At 37.0% G+C, this 20,429-nt stretch overlaps 1 protein-coding gene across 1 annotated transcript in view; it reads right to left on the bottom strand.

Annotated features, from left to right (window-relative positions):
• The window catches only part of mier1b (mesoderm induction early response 1b, transcriptional regulator), a 113,904-nt gene that overhangs the window by 38,510 nt on the left and 54,965 nt on the right, over positions 1-20,429 (bottom strand). Inside the window, exons 6-7 of the mRNA XM_059563942.1 lie at positions 18,992-19,086; positions 18,260-18,387 (exon numbers count right to left, since the gene is read on the bottom strand). Of these exons, the coding sequence (XP_059419925.1) occupies positions 18,260-18,387; positions 18,992-19,086 (223 nt within the window). The remainder of the gene's footprint in view (positions 1-18,259; positions 18,388-18,991; positions 19,087-20,429) is intronic.

Below are 20,429 nucleotides of genomic sequence, written 5' to 3'. Positions count from 1 at the left end.
TTGAAAATTCATTTTCCTTTCAACTTCATTTCCATCAGCAGTTTCACCATCATTAGACAGTCCCTCCAGAAACTCGCGATGTTGCGATCGCGCCAATTCACGCAAATTCAGCCAATCCACGCGATTTATTTGCGGCCTTGCAATTTCATCCAATCACCGCGACTTTACCGCAAATTCAACCAATCAGTTTGGTCCGTCACTGCACGCGGCATTATTTTCACACAGAAGGACTTCCTTATCAGAGAAAGCAGGCATGAGCGCGAATACATCACACTTACCTACAAATATCACTGCGAAAGACCGTGCAAAGCAATTCCCTAATGTTCTCCATGAAAGTGGAGGGAAACTATTTTGCACTGTGTGCAACATTGTCGTGGAACACAAAAGAAAATCCTCGCTTGACCGACACTTCTCTACAGCAAAACATGCCAGAAGGATGTCCGTGCAAGAGCTTACACGGCAAGTGACTATCACCGAAGCTGTTGCTCGCAAATCCATCGCAAGCAGCGAAAGGAACAAGGTAAACAACAAAACTTCATAACGTTTGTAAAACTAGGTCTGTGCTGGTTTGCTTTTGTCAGTTGTCAGGCAGGCCTTGCGTGGGCACAGGTGATACTGCTAGCGAGTTTGAGAGGGGCAGTTAAAACTATTTTTCATGCTTTCACATGGTAGTTTCATCAATCATTTATCCAGTGTTTCCCCTACATAGACTTTGCTGCGGCAACAAAATGCTAAAAGTCTAAATATTTTACGGGGACAACATGATTTTTTTCTTAATTCACCCTTTGCAGGGAGCTTGATTGACAGGCGATCTAACCAATCATAAACCGCCATCCGCCATTTTGTCCGACAAAGCAGTCAGGAGATATAGCAGATTACATTGGAGGATTTGAACTTGAAAAACGGAATGTACTGATGCCTTTCCACGGTTTAAAACAACATTCCTTATGTTCATTCATGTTTATTTGATGCTATAATAATAAATGAACTAGAAGGAAGAGATGATCGGTTCACGAGCAGCTTTAACTGATGCTCTACAGTGATCTGTCAGACACATTTAAGAGCCACAAAATGGTATTTATATGTTTATAAATATGAATGAATGAATTATAATTGGTATTTGGTGTTTAAATTTCTTTTAAAAAATAACCAAATTTGAAAGGTGAGACTTTAATATGTTTAATATTAAAAGTAACCGAAAAGTAACCTGCTCTGTCCTGTTCGTCAGTGTGTTGTCAGTCTTTTCTCTGCTCCGCAATGTATTTTTCACTGCGTGAGAACATGGTGTGGCATGAGAGCAGCGTAGCTTGTCGGACATAGCAACAATAACTAAGGGGGGCAGGTCTTTGCGAAGGAAAATTGACAAACTGATATCAGTATTCCTGCTGCTGCTCCTGAATAAAGAATAAAACATGACAGTAAAAGCAAAATTAGTTACATAACATAAATATAAGAGTTGTACGGGTGAAGCATGAACTAATATTAATGTTACCAAGCAAGTGACCATGTGTGGACAAGTAATGCAAGAATAAAGGAGGAGATAATAGTGATAGTGAGTGAAGACACTATCATTAATTTTGTTTTTGTTTTTTTTTACACATCTCACTGTTGAGTTGTGCTATTTTTACAATTGGCCTGTTGGCAACCTCATTCAGTCCTTTGAGCTTACCTGGTGTTCTAAGCAGGGTCATTTTTAAAGTTTTGTACTGGTCAGTCTTTTAGAAAAAAAATGGTTTACATTGTGCATTGGGCTGTACTGGAGACAATTGTTTAATGTCATTAACAAATATGCATGTTCTGTTTACTCTTTGTCTCCTAAGATATGTGAAGACTGGGTTGCCACATGCACTGCCTTGAATATCCCACTCTCCAAAAGTGACCACCCAGCAATGAGGAAGTTTCAATTGAAAAGAAATGGACTTATATTTTTTGCCCATGAATTGTCAAGGTTGAAAAAAAGCCTTTGCACTTTATTCTGATGAGCAAATAAAACATATTTTCCCAGAATTTTTGAATTCCTGTGCTTTGGGGGAGTAAGCTTGCAAAGAACACTTAAAAAATCATAACATGTTTGTGTAATCACAAGGTAATGCAATGCTGTTGAGAAAAATCTGTCTAAAAAAATCGCAACTTTTCCCGCAACTTTTTGAAAAAGCTGCCGCAAAATCTGGCATTTTAGGCCGCAACAATCACAAAAAAATCCCGCGAAATCCTGGAGGGACTGATTAGAGATGAGTTGGTCAAATAATGCCTTGATTCACAAACTCTATGGAGTCACTGTATAGTTGTGATTTTGTGTGTATGCAGAATAACAAGCCACATTTTGTTTTACTTTTTAGACCAGCCCTGTGGAACAACGTAAAGAAGTTGTAATTCTATGCTTAACTATCTGCCTCTCTGAGAATCTCATCGAGCACCATCAGGTGAGCATCTGAAATCGATCAAAAACCAAGTTACTCTCCAAAACTAAATAAACAGCTTATATAAAGGCAGTTAATTAAATTCAACCAACATAGATAGAAATAAAATTAATGGCTGTAAGTCACTTATTTAATTTTAAAATATAAATGTCTATTTCAAAATCTTATTTTTTTGTGTTATTTCATTGCAATGTATTTTTTTGCACTGAGAAACAATCAGAAAAAAATATTAAGTGGGATTGTAAGTAAATACACATTTGCTTTGCTTTGTTTTTTAAAGATACTCATGGGAATAAGGAGAAACTGGAACTGCTCACACTTAAAATCATCATGAAAGGTGGCTCAACAGATGATCCATTACAGACTGGGATAGTGCTGGAAGGCATAGAGGTGATGATGGGATTGGCAGGTGTTGCAAAGGCTTGTGTTTTTCTGCTTGGCCTAATTTATGCAATTAATCTGAGTTACCCCAAAGAGCTCAATGTGCAATGTTTGTCTGCAACTGTTCGATTAAATTCTTGATTTTTCTTAGGATGTTTGTCGCGTGTTCCAAAAGTAAATGTTAGAAAAATTGTTGCAAAGGGAGAAAATAAGTGATCTATTATGAAGTTTGCAATCTCTGTGTTACAAACAAAACATAAAAGAAAGAAAGAAAATGCTTTTTTTCTAGTTTTATTAGGAATTCTGTACAAAAGTAAATGTTTGAAAAATGTAAACCCTTTAAGAAGTGTTGCAAAGGGTGAGAAATCAAGAAAATAACATGTTGGAAATGAAGCTCCATTTGTATATTTGTCACATTTTGTTGTACATTCATGATGTGTGGTTTTAGGCTTCACCTTCACCGCAGCCTGTCAAAAAAATAAACTGAAATGCTTTATTTTGTGTAATTTGCTTGTTTAATTTATTTAAGATGCGATGACTAAACAGACCAATAGCTGAAGATCTAAAATCAGTTTAAATGTTAAGTTGGTTCAACTAAATTTTTTAAATATAAATGAGTTTAAATGTTAAGTTAACACAACTTGAAATTACTTGTAGATTATATAATGTTGAATATTTTAAGTAAAGAACATTGAGTCAACTCAAATATTTAAGTTCATTTAACAAAGATTATCTTGTTTATTTTAAGTAAAATTGTTCCAAGTTAGGTTTACTTAAAAAGTGTGTTGCAAAAATGGAGCATATATATTTTAAGTACATCCAACACATCATTTTTACCAGTGAATGATGTCTTTCAAACAGATGTTTAATTGTTGTTTACACTGACAGCTATTTACACCGTGCACTGCCCTTCTTTGATAAGCACTGACTGTGCCATTGTCTTTCATACTTTCATGATTTTTACAGGCTGTGCTGCTGTCTTTCATTCTGGAAGTAGTGTTCCTTACACTACCCGCTATGTATATGCCGTTGTTGCCGCCATGTGTTGCCTTTTATGATATTCACCAACTGTGCTACTGACTTTCATACGGGTATGTAGTGTGGCTTGCACTGGCCACTATATATGCCGGCGATGATGCAGTGCTATGCTTTTTATGATGAGCACCAGCTGAGCTGTTGTCTTTCATGCAGATTACTAGTGTTGCTTACACAGTCTGTAAAACTCTTGCATAGATCCTGAGCCAGCTGTGAAACCAGCGAACTTGTGGCCTGAAATGCCATTCGCTCCCAGAATAAGAAACAGGGCATTATAGTCGGATCAACAATAATGTTTACCCACTATTTTACTCTTCTCTCTATTTTACTGCATATTGCATGCACTATCACTGATTGTCTTTGTAGTTTTTCCTATGGTTGTTCAACTGTGCAGTGCGACAAGCTGGAAGACAGAATACAGATACAAGCCTATCTGTATCTTATCAAAAAAAAAATTCTCGTCTTGGTCTAAAGGGGATATTTTTCCCATCTTGGTATATTGAGGATATGTGTTCAGTGGCTGGATGTGCTTGGCAGAATAAAATTGCAACGTTTATGGCTTCCAGGTTCCTTTGGTTCACTACTGTTGGCTGTGTTTCAATTCTAGTACCCCACTGTCCTATTTTAAATAGCGACGCATTCGTTGCTTGTTGATGCAGCTGTTAAGCGGTCTAGCACGGCTAGCTTCCAATAGTAATGAGTGCTGAGTCACCGTATTTATCTTAAGTGCAGAGTTAACCAGAGATTTCTATGGGTTTCAACAGCCGCTAGCCCCTGAACACTGCAATCTTACTAGACTTACCCCATTCTACTCGCTGAAGTGTTACAAGGTGTCTTTGGAAAGTGTACATCAAGCACCAGGTTTTTCATATTGTCTATGACAGAACTGTTTTCTGATATTTTTTTAAAATGCTGCATTTCACCACTTATTGCTTTATTAGACAAACTTAGCCTATAATTATAGCATTATTAAACTAAAGTAAAACATGAGCCAAGTGTTGGGCTACATTTGACAGTTATAGATATGTCAGGACTGTTTTGTCAAAGTTAGATCATTGGTTCTCCAGCTCTTACTCAATATTGGTGGTGTCGTATTTCTTAGTTTTATTGCATGAGTACCAACAGCCACACACATCCGTAAACTCTTCTAAGTCTCGCATTTATTCAACCAACCCACAGTGCCCCCTTCTGGACAGGAACAGTACTCAGAATCTAAACCATGTAACATTGTTATGTGGTACACATTAGTTTCACTACATAGATTATCCCACATCTCCCCTTTTAACAGAAACAATAATAAAAACACAATGATATATTTTCCTTAGTAGACATCGCTTAGAGAACAACTCAACAATGAGCAATAAACAATATATTTTGTAAAGATGAACATTACCTGAAAAACTGTTCATTCCAGTTCATTCATTTTTTAAACATGCATCAGCAACATTTCTCCTTCCCCCCTTTTTTTTTGGGGGGGGGGTGGTAAACTGCTTGACTACTGTAAGAACAGTCCCCTAAGGCTACAATTGAGTGACTATAAATCCAGTCTTTTAGGTTTTATGACTGGTCTCCCAGATCTGGTTCTGGTTACTACTCCTGTTGGACTGACAGAAAATGTTTGGGGTGTGTCATTTTGTGTCTCTGTACTGTTCTCGGACAACTGGGAACCAGCATGGGTGTCACACCCAACCTCCTTTACATACATAGGAAAGAGGAAATGTCGGTTCCTACAAACAGTTCCATGAGGCACCTCAACCTGGTAAGAATGGGGTGTTGGATGTTCCCCCACCACAGTTCCAGTTACCTTTTGATCTGTGACCCACACCTTATCGCCAGGTGAGAGTTTATTCAGGTCATGCACTCTATGCCGTTTGTTGAAATATCTCATATCTGCACTTCTTTTATCTCTCTCTAGAACACTTATGGCGGTGCCATCAGGTAACAAAGGGTCCAGCAGTCTTGGGAGGGTTGGTACCGTAGTACGAAGACGGCGTCCAATGAGCAACTGGGCTGGGCTGTACCCATTGTGAAGTGGAGTTGACCTATATGACAGTAAAGCAAGGTAGGGGTCATGCTCTTTTTTAAGGAGGTTTTTTACGGTCTGTACAGGCCGCTCAGCTTCTCCGTTGCTGCGTGGATGCTTTGGGCTACTGGTGACATGTCTGAATCCATAAGCACCTGCGAACTCTGAGAAAGTGCTGGATGAGAACTGTGGCCCATTATTACTCACTAATGTCTCCGGGATGCCGTGGCGTGCAAAGATAGATTTTAGGAAAGATTTGCCACCTCAACATAACGTGAATAGTAATCCACAACTAAAAGAGAAGTTTTCCCATTCAGGACAAACAGATCTGTCCCTAACTTTTGCCAGGGCCTCTCAGGGAGATCCGATGGGATCAATGGTTCAGTGTGATTAGTGCACTCTTTAATGCAAGCATGACATTTCAGAAGCAGCTCGTTCAACTGTTGGCTAAGTCCCGGCCACCACACACTTTGCCGTGCACGTGCTCTGCACTTAACTACACCTTGATGCCCTTCGTGGAGTCTGTCGAGGACATCATTTCGCAATGCAGAGGGAATGACGAGTCTTGTACCTTTCAGAAGAAGGCCGTCATGAACAGATAGGTAAGCTCGCTCGGACCAGTAAAGCCTCTCAGTCCCCGTACAACAACCTGACTCAGGCCATCCATCCTGACACATTTTCATGACATTTGAGCAAACACTGTCTGATTTGAGGTGTTCTCTCAGGTTGTCCAGGAAAGATTGACTTGCTAGGAGATGCTCCACAATGCTGTCCACATAAATGTTAGTGCTCTCCATAAACTCGTCGTCCATGATTTCTTTATGAGCAGGTAGCGGAGCATGTGACAGAGTGTCGGCAGTCCATAAGCTCTTTCCAGGAACATGAGAAATCTTGTATGAATAGCGCATCAGTCTCATACGGAAACGCTGGATGCGGGGAGGTAGGGCATCCAAGTCCTGGCCACCAAGGAGATTCAACAGTGGTTTGTGATCGGTTTCCATATCAAAATGTTGACCAATCAAAAAGTCACGAAATCTCTCACATGCCCAGGTCAGCCCAAGGGCCTCCTTTTCCACTTGCGCGTATCTTTGCTCAATAGTAGTAAGAGACCGTGACGCGTAGGCAACAGGTCTCCAATCGACACCGGTTTCTTGCAGCAGGACTGCTCCCAGTCCGTACGAGGATGCGTCTGCAGATACTTTGAGTTGCTTGTTTGCATCTTACAAGGCCAGCACTGGAGCAGATGACAAGTCTTCTTTCAAGTTTTTAAAAGCTTTAACTTGTTCTTCCCCCCAGAACCAACAATTTTTTGGTGGTTTATCTTTTTCCGCCAGATGGGGAATGAATTTTCCCAGCTGGTTGACCATACCAAGAAAACTCCTTAGCTCACTGACGTTTGTTGGCTTTGGCATCTCCTGGACCGCTGCGGTCTTGGCTGGGTCTGGTTGCACTCCTCTGCCTGAGATAATGTGGCCAAGAAACTTGACTACGCTCTGTGACAAAGCACATTTGTCTAAGTTAAGGGTGACGCCAGCATTTTCCATCCTTTGGAGCACTGCGTGAAGGCGCACATCATGCTCCTCTTGAGAACGTCCCCACACCAGCACATCGTCCATGTGGCAGACCACACCATCCAGGCCCTCAGTGACTTCAGTTACCATACGATTTTGGAAGTGCTCAGGTGCCGATGCGATACCGAAGGGCAAACGATTGAAGAAATAAAGCCCAAACGGTGTGATAAAAGTCGTCAACTTGGCAGACTGTTTTGCTAGAGGTATTTGCCAAAATCCCATGCTTGCATCTAACTTTCTAAAAACACAGGCTCCCGCTAGCAATCCAAGAGTCTGTTCAACTGAAGGAAGTATGAATTTCTCCCTTCGCACTGATTTGTTGAGCTTTGTTAAGTCAACACAAATGCGTGGATCCCCTGACTTTTTAGGCACCACGACAATGCCTGCACACCACTCTGTGGGTTCTTCCACCCTGCTTATGACTCCGATTCGCTCCATGCGTTGTAGTTCATCTTTTACTTTCGGCATGAGTGGAAGAGGGATGCGCGTGGAGTTTTGAGGGAAAATGGAACTGCTCCTGGGCTCAGTTCAATGGTGTAAGGCCTCTGTAACAGTCCTGGCCCACTGCACAGCTTTGGATAGCGTTCCTGTAATGTGTGAATGCTTACATCATCAACACGTGTGACAAGACCCAGTTTGGTGATGGCGGGTCTACCTAGTAGTGGTGATGAAGACCCTTAACAACATACACGTCCTCCAATATGTGCTTGTCTCCTTTCAGAAGCAGCATGTTTGATACTCCAATCACGCTAAGTGATGAACATCCATCTCAAAGTAAAGGCTTGGCCACACTCTGGAGTGCTGGTTTGTTGCCTTCTTTAAATATCTTATGGAACACATGGTCTGGCATAACAGTGACGTCAGTGCCTGTGTCGATTCTGAACTGTACTTCACAGTCTTTTATTTTAATTATCCAGGGGTCACCTTCGGCAACCACCGTGCCTAAAAATATGCCAGTGTCTTGTTCTTGAATCTCATTCACCTTTCTGGATGAAGCAAACGCTTTTTGATAATGTCCCCTCTTCCCGCAGGCATGACAGAGTACAGTATTTGCAGGGCAGTGCGCTTTCGGATGAAATGGGCTTTTTCCACACTTGTGACATCTTGACTGTGACTGTTTAAATTTGTCATTTTTGACTCTGCCTGCTTTGAAATGACTTGCTTTTACTTATGACTCTATCAACAGAATCAGACGTTTTGGCATTAAAGCATTCACCACGCAAGTTATTCTGCGTCTGCTTCACTGCCTCAGTCTGTCTCACCATATCAATGGCCTTTTCCAGCGTTAGATCTTTATCTAACTCCATTCGCTCTGACAGATGTATATCATTTAAACCAACGACTAACCTGTCTCTGATTAATTCGTCGTAAAATGTCCCATATTTGCAGTGATCAGCCAATGAATACAGTGCAGTCACGAAGACTGGTTCATTTTCTCCTTGTTTTCTCATGTTGAAACGTGCTCTTTCATAAATGATGTTTTTCTTCACAACAAAGAACGCGTGAAAACCCTCTTACACTGCGTCGTAACGCTCACTGTTTTTTCGTCAAATTTAGCCCCTTCAAAATGTCGTCCGCTTCATCACCCATACAGTACATGAGTGTATTTTTTTGATTGGCTTGCGTGGAAGTATGGAGATTACTGGCCTGACGGAAACGTTCGAACCGTCGGATCCATTTTTCCCATTCGGTAGGTTTTGGAGAAGTTAAATGGCTCAGGGGGCTGGATGCTGAACGTAGCACACGGGCTCGGCGCGGGTGGCTCTCTCCCCCCGGCAGCTCCATCACCACGAGCGGGTTGTCCTCCTGCCGCTTGTTTAATGACTTTGAGACTTTCTCTTTATAAAAACTTCACTCTCCCCCGAAACAAAACTTCTTCCGCAAGCTTATTTGAGTATTCTACTCTGACACCATGTCGTATTTCTTAGTTTTATTGCGTGAGTACCAACAGCCGCACACATCCGTAAACTCTTCTAAGTCTAGCATTTATTCAACCAACCCACAGTGCCCCCTTCTGGACAGGAACAGTACTCAGAATCTAAACCATGTAACATTGTTATGTAGTACACATTAGTTTTAGGGCTGTAGCTATCTAATATTTTAGTAATCGAGTATTCTACCAAAAAATTCCATTGATTAATCGAGTAATCGGATAAAATGTTTTTGTTTTGTTTTTGCTTAATTAAAGTGCAATATTAATTATGCAAGAGAAAATAAGACTCCTGGATCTCTTAAAATGAACAACTAAGTTTCCTTTTTTAGAAAAAAAAATATTTTTATTTTTTAAATGCATAGAATGCAATGCATACATCAAAAATAAACATTTAATTATTACCCATTGTTTCTCTGTCTGTACTTGTACTGTGAACAATGACAATAAAGTTGACAGATGAATTAAGTGCATTTAAGTGCCATTCAGTTGGGGTTTAAAATAAAGCATTTTCTGAGATGCACATTAAACATTAAACACATAAAACATTAATTTATCTTTTAATTATTGAAAATTAACTTAACTTTTTGGTAAACAAAGGGGATTTACTATAAAAAATAAAACATGGAAGAAATGTGTTATTAAAATAAATTAAATTTTAATTTTTAGTAGTATGTACATTCTGCTGAACAATAGTCTTTAACCGGACTTTTATTTTGACGGGTTGACGTACCTTTACAGTTCTGTGTATGTGATGTGACGCTAGTTTTACTCGAATCAAACGGTCAGAGCAGTTATGGAGATGTTGTTCATGCGTTCACGTCCTTATTTAGTGAGACAGCAGATGCTGAAATTACCGCGAGCGTCACGCGCGCTTCAGAGTGTGTTAATAAAGGAAGATGCGCTTCTGCTCCATTCATTAACAGAGACACGCAGGACATGCGGGATTCATATTTAAACAGATTGTTCCGGCTTAATATTTACAGATATTAGTCCATATCGTGATTTGATGTAAGTGCAATGACCTATTTATGATTCTTTCAAAATTAGGCAAATTCCGTGCCATTCCGCGTTAAACTGTAAATTCCGTTTTTATGACTGGATTCCGCGATTCCCTCCGTGTTTTCTGCAACGCGGAAATCATAGGGCCCTAGTTGTGGTGTGCCAGCTCTATTTTGCAATGGACACACGCCACGACGTTCTCTTTACGTTTGCCCGCGCCCTCAAATCAAAACACTGCTGACTCCTTGCAATATGCGATTTCGGATGCAGCGCTTATGTTTCCTTCCACTTTGTGGGTGACGTAAACGCGTTGTGTCACATTAAAAAAATAATTGCGAAATAACCTGACGTGATCATTTTTTGTAATTGAGTTACTCGAGGAATCGTTTCAGCCCTAATTAGTTTCACTACATAGATTATCCCACAGGTGGTACTCAGGATACGATTAAGCATACAATAAAATCATTTAAACAAAATATAATTTATATTTGGCTCTTTATCAGAGCCATGCTAAACTTTCAGATTAAGACGAGACACTGCAGGTGAATAGGGTAAAAAAAATAACTAATAGTCATCACCTTACTTACTATGTTGATTGATAATTGAAAACATTTTTTTGTATTACAAGTTTTCTAAAATCTTGTTTAAATATGCAAATGAGGCATTATTTCATGAAATATGCACTAATTTGCATAAATATCTTACATCATACAAATATCTGAACACTGGATGAAGTCAATTTCAAAAAATTTTTGACATATTAGAGTCGAATGTTTTTACAGAGGGAATTCTGTGTATCTCTTTTTGTCACTCCATAACAGCCAGAAAACAATATATTTTCACAATTTGGGGTGGAATAAAATTATGTATTTAATCAAGAAAATTATATATGAACACATCCCTCTGTAAAAACCTTCAGAATATAGACAGGAATAAGTATGTAAACTTTTGTGTGTGTACGAGTTACTGAAGTGGAGATTTATGGCTCTGTGTTGGAGTTGGAAAAAAAATACAATTTGAGAAAACTGCCTTTACAAATATGTATTGTAATTGAAATCTATTGACACAAATAGATAAAGTGCTATAATATAAATACTTAAAAGTGTCTTTTGGATGTTTTCTTTCTATTAGTCTGAAAAAACACTTTATGAAAAGCCAAAAATCTGAAAATGTACAGGTCCATGAAAAAACTGTGTTTTTGCCTGCAGTGTCCCCCCTTAAACATTACAGTATGTCTATAGTACTATGCCCATCACAAGCCATGTCAATGTTAGTCACAATGATGGTACTTAGAAAGCCTAATATTTTCTGAGGGGGTACTCTGTGAAAAGTTTATGAACCACTAACCTAGATATTTGGTCAATTTGAGTGGTGGAGCAGGACCCCATGGCCTGCCTGCTTGTGGCCTAGACTGGAGCTATTAATCCTGAATTTGCATATTTAACAGGTAAGTTAGTTTACTCCAACCTCCATTTAATTAAATCAATTTTCCAATATTATAGCTACTATTACCGAAAAGCAACAGTAGGCTTAATAATAAAATGATCACAAATTTGTGAAAATGTTCAAATACAAACAACTATGTAAGCATATAAAATTTGCAGTGAAAATATACCACAGAGAACATTCTTCTAACACTGTTATGACTTTTCTGTCTTCGAGAACCACTGTAGGTCTCCAGACTACACTAGTGCCATACAGAAGGTGGCTCCAGCACCTGACAGTAAAGCACCTTAATCGCACATGTACATCTCGGAGATGTACATTTAATGTCTGTATATACATATGCAAGAAGTATTTTTAAGAGTGCTTGTTCATCTGCAGTACGTCTCTAAGATGTTTCCTGTAAGATGTCAAATAGACATTTATTAGAATGTATGTAAAACTGCTTCTGAGACCTTTATTACACATCAGATGATTCCCAGATATTTAGCAGACATCTTACAGAGGTAATAAATATATTACATCTGATAAAATGTACTTTTATTACTGTCATTCATAATGTCTAAATATTATTTAATGAATTAATATATAGGCTATATTAGGGAGTGGAAATGACCTATAAATACTTCTGTAGCCGCACTGGGTTGTACATTATAATTAACTCAAATGATATATATAGGGAATTTTAATAATTAATCAGTAATATGATTAATATATATATATATATCTCATATGACAGTTACATTAAAATTATTGAAGATGAAAAATAGGTCAATTGTATACATCAATAACTCATTAAAAGGTACTGTAATTTACTCATTAATATGTCAATATTCCATTCTTCATATCAATTATACCTTATTATAATTCAAGGAAAAATATTCTCTGGCCATGAAAACATTATCCTATCACTATGAAATTTCGGTTACTAAAAAGTAAAGAGCTTGTAGCTAAAGATCAGACATTTCATTGACTCGTGATGTAAGCGACAGAGGCAATCATGAATATATATTGGTTTTTAATAATTGAACTAATAATACATCAAACTACAAATCACACGGAGTAAATACACGTACGACAATACAGACAGTGAACTTTGTGCAAGACATAACGGAATCCAAATGAGGGAGAGAGAGAGAGAGAATGAGTGAGAGAGGATGAGAGAGAGAGGTGAGAGAATTAGGCGTGATCACAGAATCACGCGCTCAGTTATGCAAACTCACAGACAGTAACCCTTGAAAGACAACAATGAATCAAATCACCTTGAAAAGGTAATAGACAAACTTTAAGCAGCATTTAAATCTCCATAGAGAATGATACTTGCATGTGGTCACTTTGTGACTCGCCAGACCAGCGTGCTTGTGAGCGTGGTCCTTTGTAGCTAGGCGTGTTCTTTCATGTCTTCCGGGGCTGCTGCGGAATCGCGCGATATTTGAAAGGTCCAACAAACATTATGATTCGTCTTCCTCTTGAAGAGAGGAACTTAGTAAGTAAAAGAAATGAAAACAACGGAGATGAAAGCTACGGAGGTGAAAGCTCCCGAAGGAGCCATGAGAACGGCTGTTGATCGTGCTGAGATCAACGGCGATAGAAGAGCGGACCAAGAGCGCGAAGAAGAGCAAGAACAACAAGCAGAAGATAGGGAGGAACTTCCTGGGTCAGTTCTTATGGCTTGCCTGGTTCACGCCCCTGTTTGCGTGAACAACCAATGAACCTCCACGATCTGAAGTGGGAAAAATGTTCCTTTGTCTCTGGGGAACCACCCACTCTAATAAGTTATGGCTTATCAGATTTCAGCAGTGATATTCTAGCAAGTTCGTAATTCCAGATTAATAAATTTTTCATTAATTTCCTTTATATAAAGTCCGTCAAAGCATGACAATTAAATAGACACCAAAAATAACATATATAACTGATAGAAACACGACGTTATATTCATATGCAGAATTACACACATTTAAAGTTTGATTAACACATGATAAAACTGTAGATACTCCAATTTATATGGGGAAACATCTACTGCACAAAAAGGCAATACTCAATACATTTAGAATACATTGAGAAAATAAAAGGGTACTATTCTCTTTTCTAAGAGTTAGCTTTCCTGTCCTGTTTGTTAGGTCATAAAGTTTTACGACCTGGTCAGGGGGTAGGGTTACAACTCATGATTCTATTTGAGAACATTAAAATTAGGAGAAACATTTCCAATTTACAAGTCAGCAATTTATAATCCTCGCATAACAGGATTAACCATTCTATGCAACGCACAAACCTATTCAAAATACATATTATTAAGGACTTACATAAAAAGCGTAAAGAAAAGTTTGTGTGTGTGTTTAGGAATGTGGGTGTTTTGTTTCTTTTTTGAGGCTCGCGCGGGTATCCCTGGACAGTCTCAATAGGTGTAATAACTGTCACCCACGCCAGGATGTTGCCGACATTGCGGCGCCCCAAATGGTGAATTATGTTGGAAGATGTTGTAAAAACGAAGGTCCTTGTTTACTCACGTTCTGGTCTTTGAGTGCAGAATGTGTTAGAGAGTCAGGATTCATTAATATGGAACAGATGGCTGAAATACCATCAGCTCATTAGTGTTACACTTCTCTGCAGCCATTTACTAGTGGTCATTTAATATCTTTTTTTTTTTTTTTTTTAAGTGTTTGCTTTCCTACATTATGAAACTTTTAGTTTTATACATGGGGAAAACCTATTAAGGATGAACAAATATCATCACATTAAAAATAACTTTCAAATTTGGTAATACTTAAAGCATTGCTGGGAAAAGTTGTGTGAAGCATTTAAAATCACTCGAAAACATTAGACCATTTCTGCCACAAGTTGTCCCTGTAGTTCACTGTTAAACCCATGGTGAATGGTGGATATTTTTTGTTTAACCATGTTTTTCCTGGTTTCCACATCAGTGGCGTTTGTTCTGATATCAGCTTTAACAGAATTCTTAGCTGAATTTGAATGCTTCCCACAAGATTTCACAGAGATGTTATTGATTCTGTGGTGAATTCGACTGCTTTCTTCACTTTATCTCCCAGCACTGTTAAACAGCACATAAACGGTCTACGCAGCCCGAACTACTAGCGCGGATTCGTTCTGCTTTCAGTTTGTTTATCCAATGTAGCTTTCTTTGAATGAATGCGCGTTATGATGACGTCACGCTTCTATGCTTCTAAGCCCAGATTCTGCAGAAATTGTGTGGCAATTATGAAAATTTGCAGTCTATTGGGAAAATTAGACCGAAAACTTGCAATTCCCCATGTTTTAATTACTGAATGGAAGCGAGCTTGCGTACATGTTTGGCAGCAAGCCAGCCAGGTACCCAGTTTGTTTCAGCGCACGGGCAAACGAACACCTCACATGCTATCGCTCAGGTCCTACTCTGAACATATAAATAAATCCACGCAAATTTTAGAAGAAAGGCCTGCACAAATTGAAAATCTATCTAAAAAAACTGGGCTCGAAATTTTAATACCTCGCCAGATGACGTTTATCACTTTTTAATACTTTTTAATGGCCTTAATTTTGGCTTATTTCATTTACTACCTTTTACAACGCCACGGACACCCTGTTAATCTTAGGTATTCCAATATTTAATAACACTTTGTTAAAATCTAAAGTTGCAACTGTATTATTTAATAAGCTAACAAGAACTAAGACTTGTATTTTTTTTTAACAAAGATGAATAACTTCTGCAGCAAATGTAGCTATTGCTCATTGTGAAAGTTAATGGTTAACTAATGAGGTCTTATTGTAAAGTGACACCTATGGGTCTTTATAGTTCTTTTGCACTTTAATCTGTGTAAAACTTTTAACTTTATATATATATTTTCTGTATTGCTTTATTGTATTTAAATGTTCATTTATTTTTGTTATTAGAAAAAAGTTATATAACCTGTTATACCGTATTATGACCACTTTTTTTAAACTAAATTTCAATACCGTGTTAATACCATATACCGTGATAAAAGCATGAGCAATTAACCCTCTGAAGTTGATTAAGTTATGAGGCATTTTCTCCTGTTAACCCCAAAAAAAACTTACCCTTAAAATTAAAAATTACCCTTTCAGTTTTGATCGTACAGATAAGAGCAATACATCAAATGATTCTGTAAAGGGTCTACTTTTTTTGTATACAGACATAAGAAAACTTTGTGCACTTATAAAATAAATATAACAAACAAGGTGTGCTGTCTGCACGCCCCCGCGCTGAACACTCTATTCAGATTCTAATGTTTCACTGAAGCGTGTGGCTTGAATACACCCACACAACACAAGACAACGCAGCAAGACTGTTCTTCATGTTTATTTGTATTTTACTGTTTGCTTCGCGATGAGAGGAAGAAGACATAATTCACCCCAAAAAGATGTGATGTGGTTGAGGATTTGAGATTTGGATTTTATCATAAAAAAGAATGAAGCGCTTTATTCAGCAGAGATCATAAACATGAGTTAGTCTCTTTTTATTCATTTATATACTTTTACTAGTTTTCACATAATGTGTAAACATTTTACTAGTTAGACTTTTTCCAAAGACTTTTCCAAACTATAATTCCTGATTAAATGTATAATCATGTGAAATATAATGAAGTTTCAATAACAATATACAATACTATACCATTCAAAAGCTTGATGTAAATAATATAATATAACGAATAAATGTAAAAGTAACAAATGTAACAAACAAAGCTGTTCTTTCAATTTATCCCCCCTAAAAAACCTGAAAAAATATTCTCAGCTCTTTTCAACAACAACAACAACAACAATAATAATAATAATAATACTTTTTTTGTAGAAAATAAGATTGTTAAAAGGATTTCTGAAGGATTGTGTGACTGGAGTAATGAAGCAAGAAATTCAGTTTGAAAGTCAGCTTTGATTGTTCCTAATAAACTGTTTAACTGCACTCCCTAGTGGATATTAAATTATGTTGTGGGATAATTAAATATATTCTAAATAAACTACTAACATAAAATTATATACATTTATTTTGTCCTCACATTCTTTCTTGTAACTCCTCCCTCTCAGTGACAAACCTGACTGAAAGGTCTTATTATGCAGCTCATTATGCAGGCCTTTGTCTTCTCAGGTGTAAATCACAATGATATTCATGACAGTTGACGCCTACTCGCATATGACTTTTACCAACAAAAAGTGTCTTAGAAAATGTAAATCAATATATTGTTTTCTGTAAGTGAGTAAACAAGATGATTTTCACATAATTTAGAAAGTAAAAATCTAGGCTACAAGTTCCAGTTCTCAGAAGTCCCGGGAACCAATGTTCTCTATGTGTTTTATAGCCTTATTCAAGGGATTTTATATTTTTAGTTTTTCACTAACCAACGCATAACATTTTTTTTCTCAAAAACACAAATCATGTACATACATGCTGCTCACATATTATTATAACCCAGTATGTGCTGATTACAGTGAGATTAGACATTAGCTATTTAGATAGTTACAAGAAACTGAAAAAAGCACAAATGTCAGGGCATGACAAAACTTCTCCAGGCCCCAAAAATACCCTTATACTCCAGAGGGTTAATCGCAACAGGAAAATTTGATACCGGCATATCCCTACTTGCAAATGAATGTCCCTTTACAATTTAGATTTTGCTACATGATCTAATGCATTAATAATGTATGAAAGTGTTTTCTGTGGCCATGAAAATATGCTTTCCTAGAGTTGACATGAATGTACACAATGTTCGCTGGATGAACAGATTAGTTGAGGGCAATTTAATTATGCAGCAGTTACTACTGGCATCTCATATAAATAATAATAATTAATCATAATTTAATTCCCTTTTGAGCTAATTTACTAAACTTCACTTGTTTGCAAGCTTCACACACTCGCTAAGCCTCTCTCTCTCTCTCTCTCTCTCTCTCTCCTTAATTTATTCAAATTTATTACAATAAATAACACATTGGCCCTACTTATTTCACTGAAGAATTCTACCTCTAAAGAGCTGTAGATAAAATAGCCTAACAAATGAAAATTACTATTATTTATCAGTTTATTTTGCGCTGCAAAACATCCATGACAGCCATTGTCTATGCTGGCAAATAATGGCCACTTGATGTGAATTATATAAATTTGAATAGCACAGCCATTCAAAACCTTAAGGTCTATCATGTACATTGCAAAGCAATAACTGCAGACAGTTCTTTTAGGCAGGATTTAATTTAAACAAAGCCAAGTAACAAAAGTGTGATCACTGTTTATAAAACATTTTTGTAGGCTAGATATATAAATCACAAAAGTGGATGACCAAAATGCTATGTAGTAATAATTTTAGAAATTCAAAACACAATAACGTCTCCAGTTACTGACATAACCTTGGGTACCTAAGAGGTGTCTAGCCTACTAAAATGTTCATAAAACAATAATCACGCTTCTTTAGTTACTTTAACCCAAGCAAAATGTGTTAGCACAGATACTTACGTTACTCCTGGGTGAAGGTTGTATTTCCTTTTTCCAAGCCTAGTTTGTTGCGCAAAGAAATCATACCGCTCTGACTTTTTCCACATGTAATAAAAAGCCACACAATCTCCGACAGACCTTGTTCTGACCTGAAATTGATTAAGGAAATGACAATAATAGAAAAAAAAACAAAAAAAAAACACATTAATTAGGTTTGAAATGCCACATCAAGTAGTCCATATACTTATCTAACAGAGAAAACTGCTTGGCACATTATTGAACCCCACAGCTTATTAAATTTTTTTAGTTATTACATCTGTAAATTTTAAAATGTCAATACAAGAAAGGGCAGATATGGATTGACATTCATTTCAAGACTTTCTGCAAATTTAGTGATCTACCTACTGCATTAAACCTATTGTTCCAACCAGATTAAAAATATCCAACCAGATTCTACCCATTCGATGACATCCTTATCTTCATGTGCCAGTGAGTTAAAGGATGGGCTCCATTCTAATTTTCTTAGTCTGAACTTGATTAAAACAGAAATATTAATAATTGGTCGAACGATGCATCTCTAATAAAAATAAAATTGATGTTTCTAATTGATATTGAAATTGTTTCTTTGTAATCAATATTTGTTGCTTTGGTATACCTTTTACAACATCCTTAAGATTAGTAAAGGTGCAATATAAATTAAACATTACAATATTATTATTATTATTGTGATGAATGCCATAAAATGAGCACTACCTTGCTGGCCTGGATAAAATGGAAGTCTTTTCCGTAAGCCTTTAAACCTTGTTCAAAATTTCTACATTCTTCCTCAGTCCAGACAGATAGTTCCTCTGTATAAAAAAAAAAAAAAAAAGAAAAAAAAAATTGGGACTTCAGTCAATGGATAAATCCATTTAATTGCAGGTTTTTTTTAGGACCACATACATACATACATACATACATACATACATATGTACATACATACATATATATATATATATATATATATATATATATATATATATATTAGGGATGCATGATAAAAATTGCCCGATAATTAATGCGCATCTTGTTAGCAATGCCAGTTCAGTAATCAGCTGTAAATCTTTACTCGTGCATGATTTCATGTGGAGCAGCATTTACACAAAGCCATTATTCACTGACAAGCTGTGCCAAACCATGGTCATATTTTGCATATGTTTTGCTTAAAAGTGCCATGCGCAAATTAGCGGCAATTGCTTGAATGCTACAACTAAATATAAAACAAAATTGTATTAACAAAACAAATAAAAATTTGCCATGCTATCGGGCAGGCTATGCCTAATATAAAATAACAAATAACTTACATAAAAGTTTAAATAAGTAAACATGTATAATATATAACCAAATAAGTAAGAAATGTTGAACGTTTATTAGCAAAATGAATAATAAAGCTTGGAGGAACAGAATACACCTTGTTTTTTTAAAAAAAATAAATACATTTAAATTAAGTAAAAATCAGCAAACGCTGTGGAACCCATTGAACGCTGAATGTTCCGCTGCATTGAGCAACCGCGTTCAGTTTTTAATTGTAGTCTCTGTTATTTTAATGAACTAAATGATTTGTATTACTATAAAAAATCTAAACAATAGTGGGGGTCTATGGGCAAGTGACGTAACCAGTATTGCGGCTTAACAAAGGTATCATTGTCAACACCATCTATTGTGACAAGCCTAGTCGAGAACCGTTTATCCAATCGACTTCACATGTGGCGGATGTGTTGCTACGAACCCACGTTTGGTGCTTTCTGGTGCAATATGTACACGAAACACGTTCAGAATTAATAAACTTTTAATAAACTACAGAACAGAGCCGGCAGGGCTTATATAGCCTATGCTCCGAGAACGGACACTGCACTAGTGATACTAAAGACACAGGTCTGTTAAGAGCAATACTTTTAATATAGACAAGTTATTATTAGGCTAATGTACATTTTACAGCAAAAAAAAAAAAAAAATTATCATGTGTAAAAATAATGATTAACATGGCAGATAAAAGCAGCCGCTTTTTTCTTTTTTTTTACACCAACAATATACTATAGGCGTACTAACAGAACTCAAGCTATTTTTCAAACTGGATAAAAGAGCAATTTGTGTGTGTATTTCAATATTATTTCTAAAGGTTAATTTTTCTCAAACAAACACTGTTTGTGGT

The sequence above is a fragment of the Carassius carassius genome, chromosome 12 (genome assembly GCF_963082965.1).
Source record: "Carassius carassius chromosome 12, fCarCar2.1, whole genome shotgun sequence".
Lineage (NCBI taxonomy): Eukaryota > Metazoa > Chordata > Actinopteri > Cypriniformes > Cyprinidae > Carassius > Carassius carassius.
This window is presented reverse-complemented; position numbering and strand designations above follow the sequence as displayed.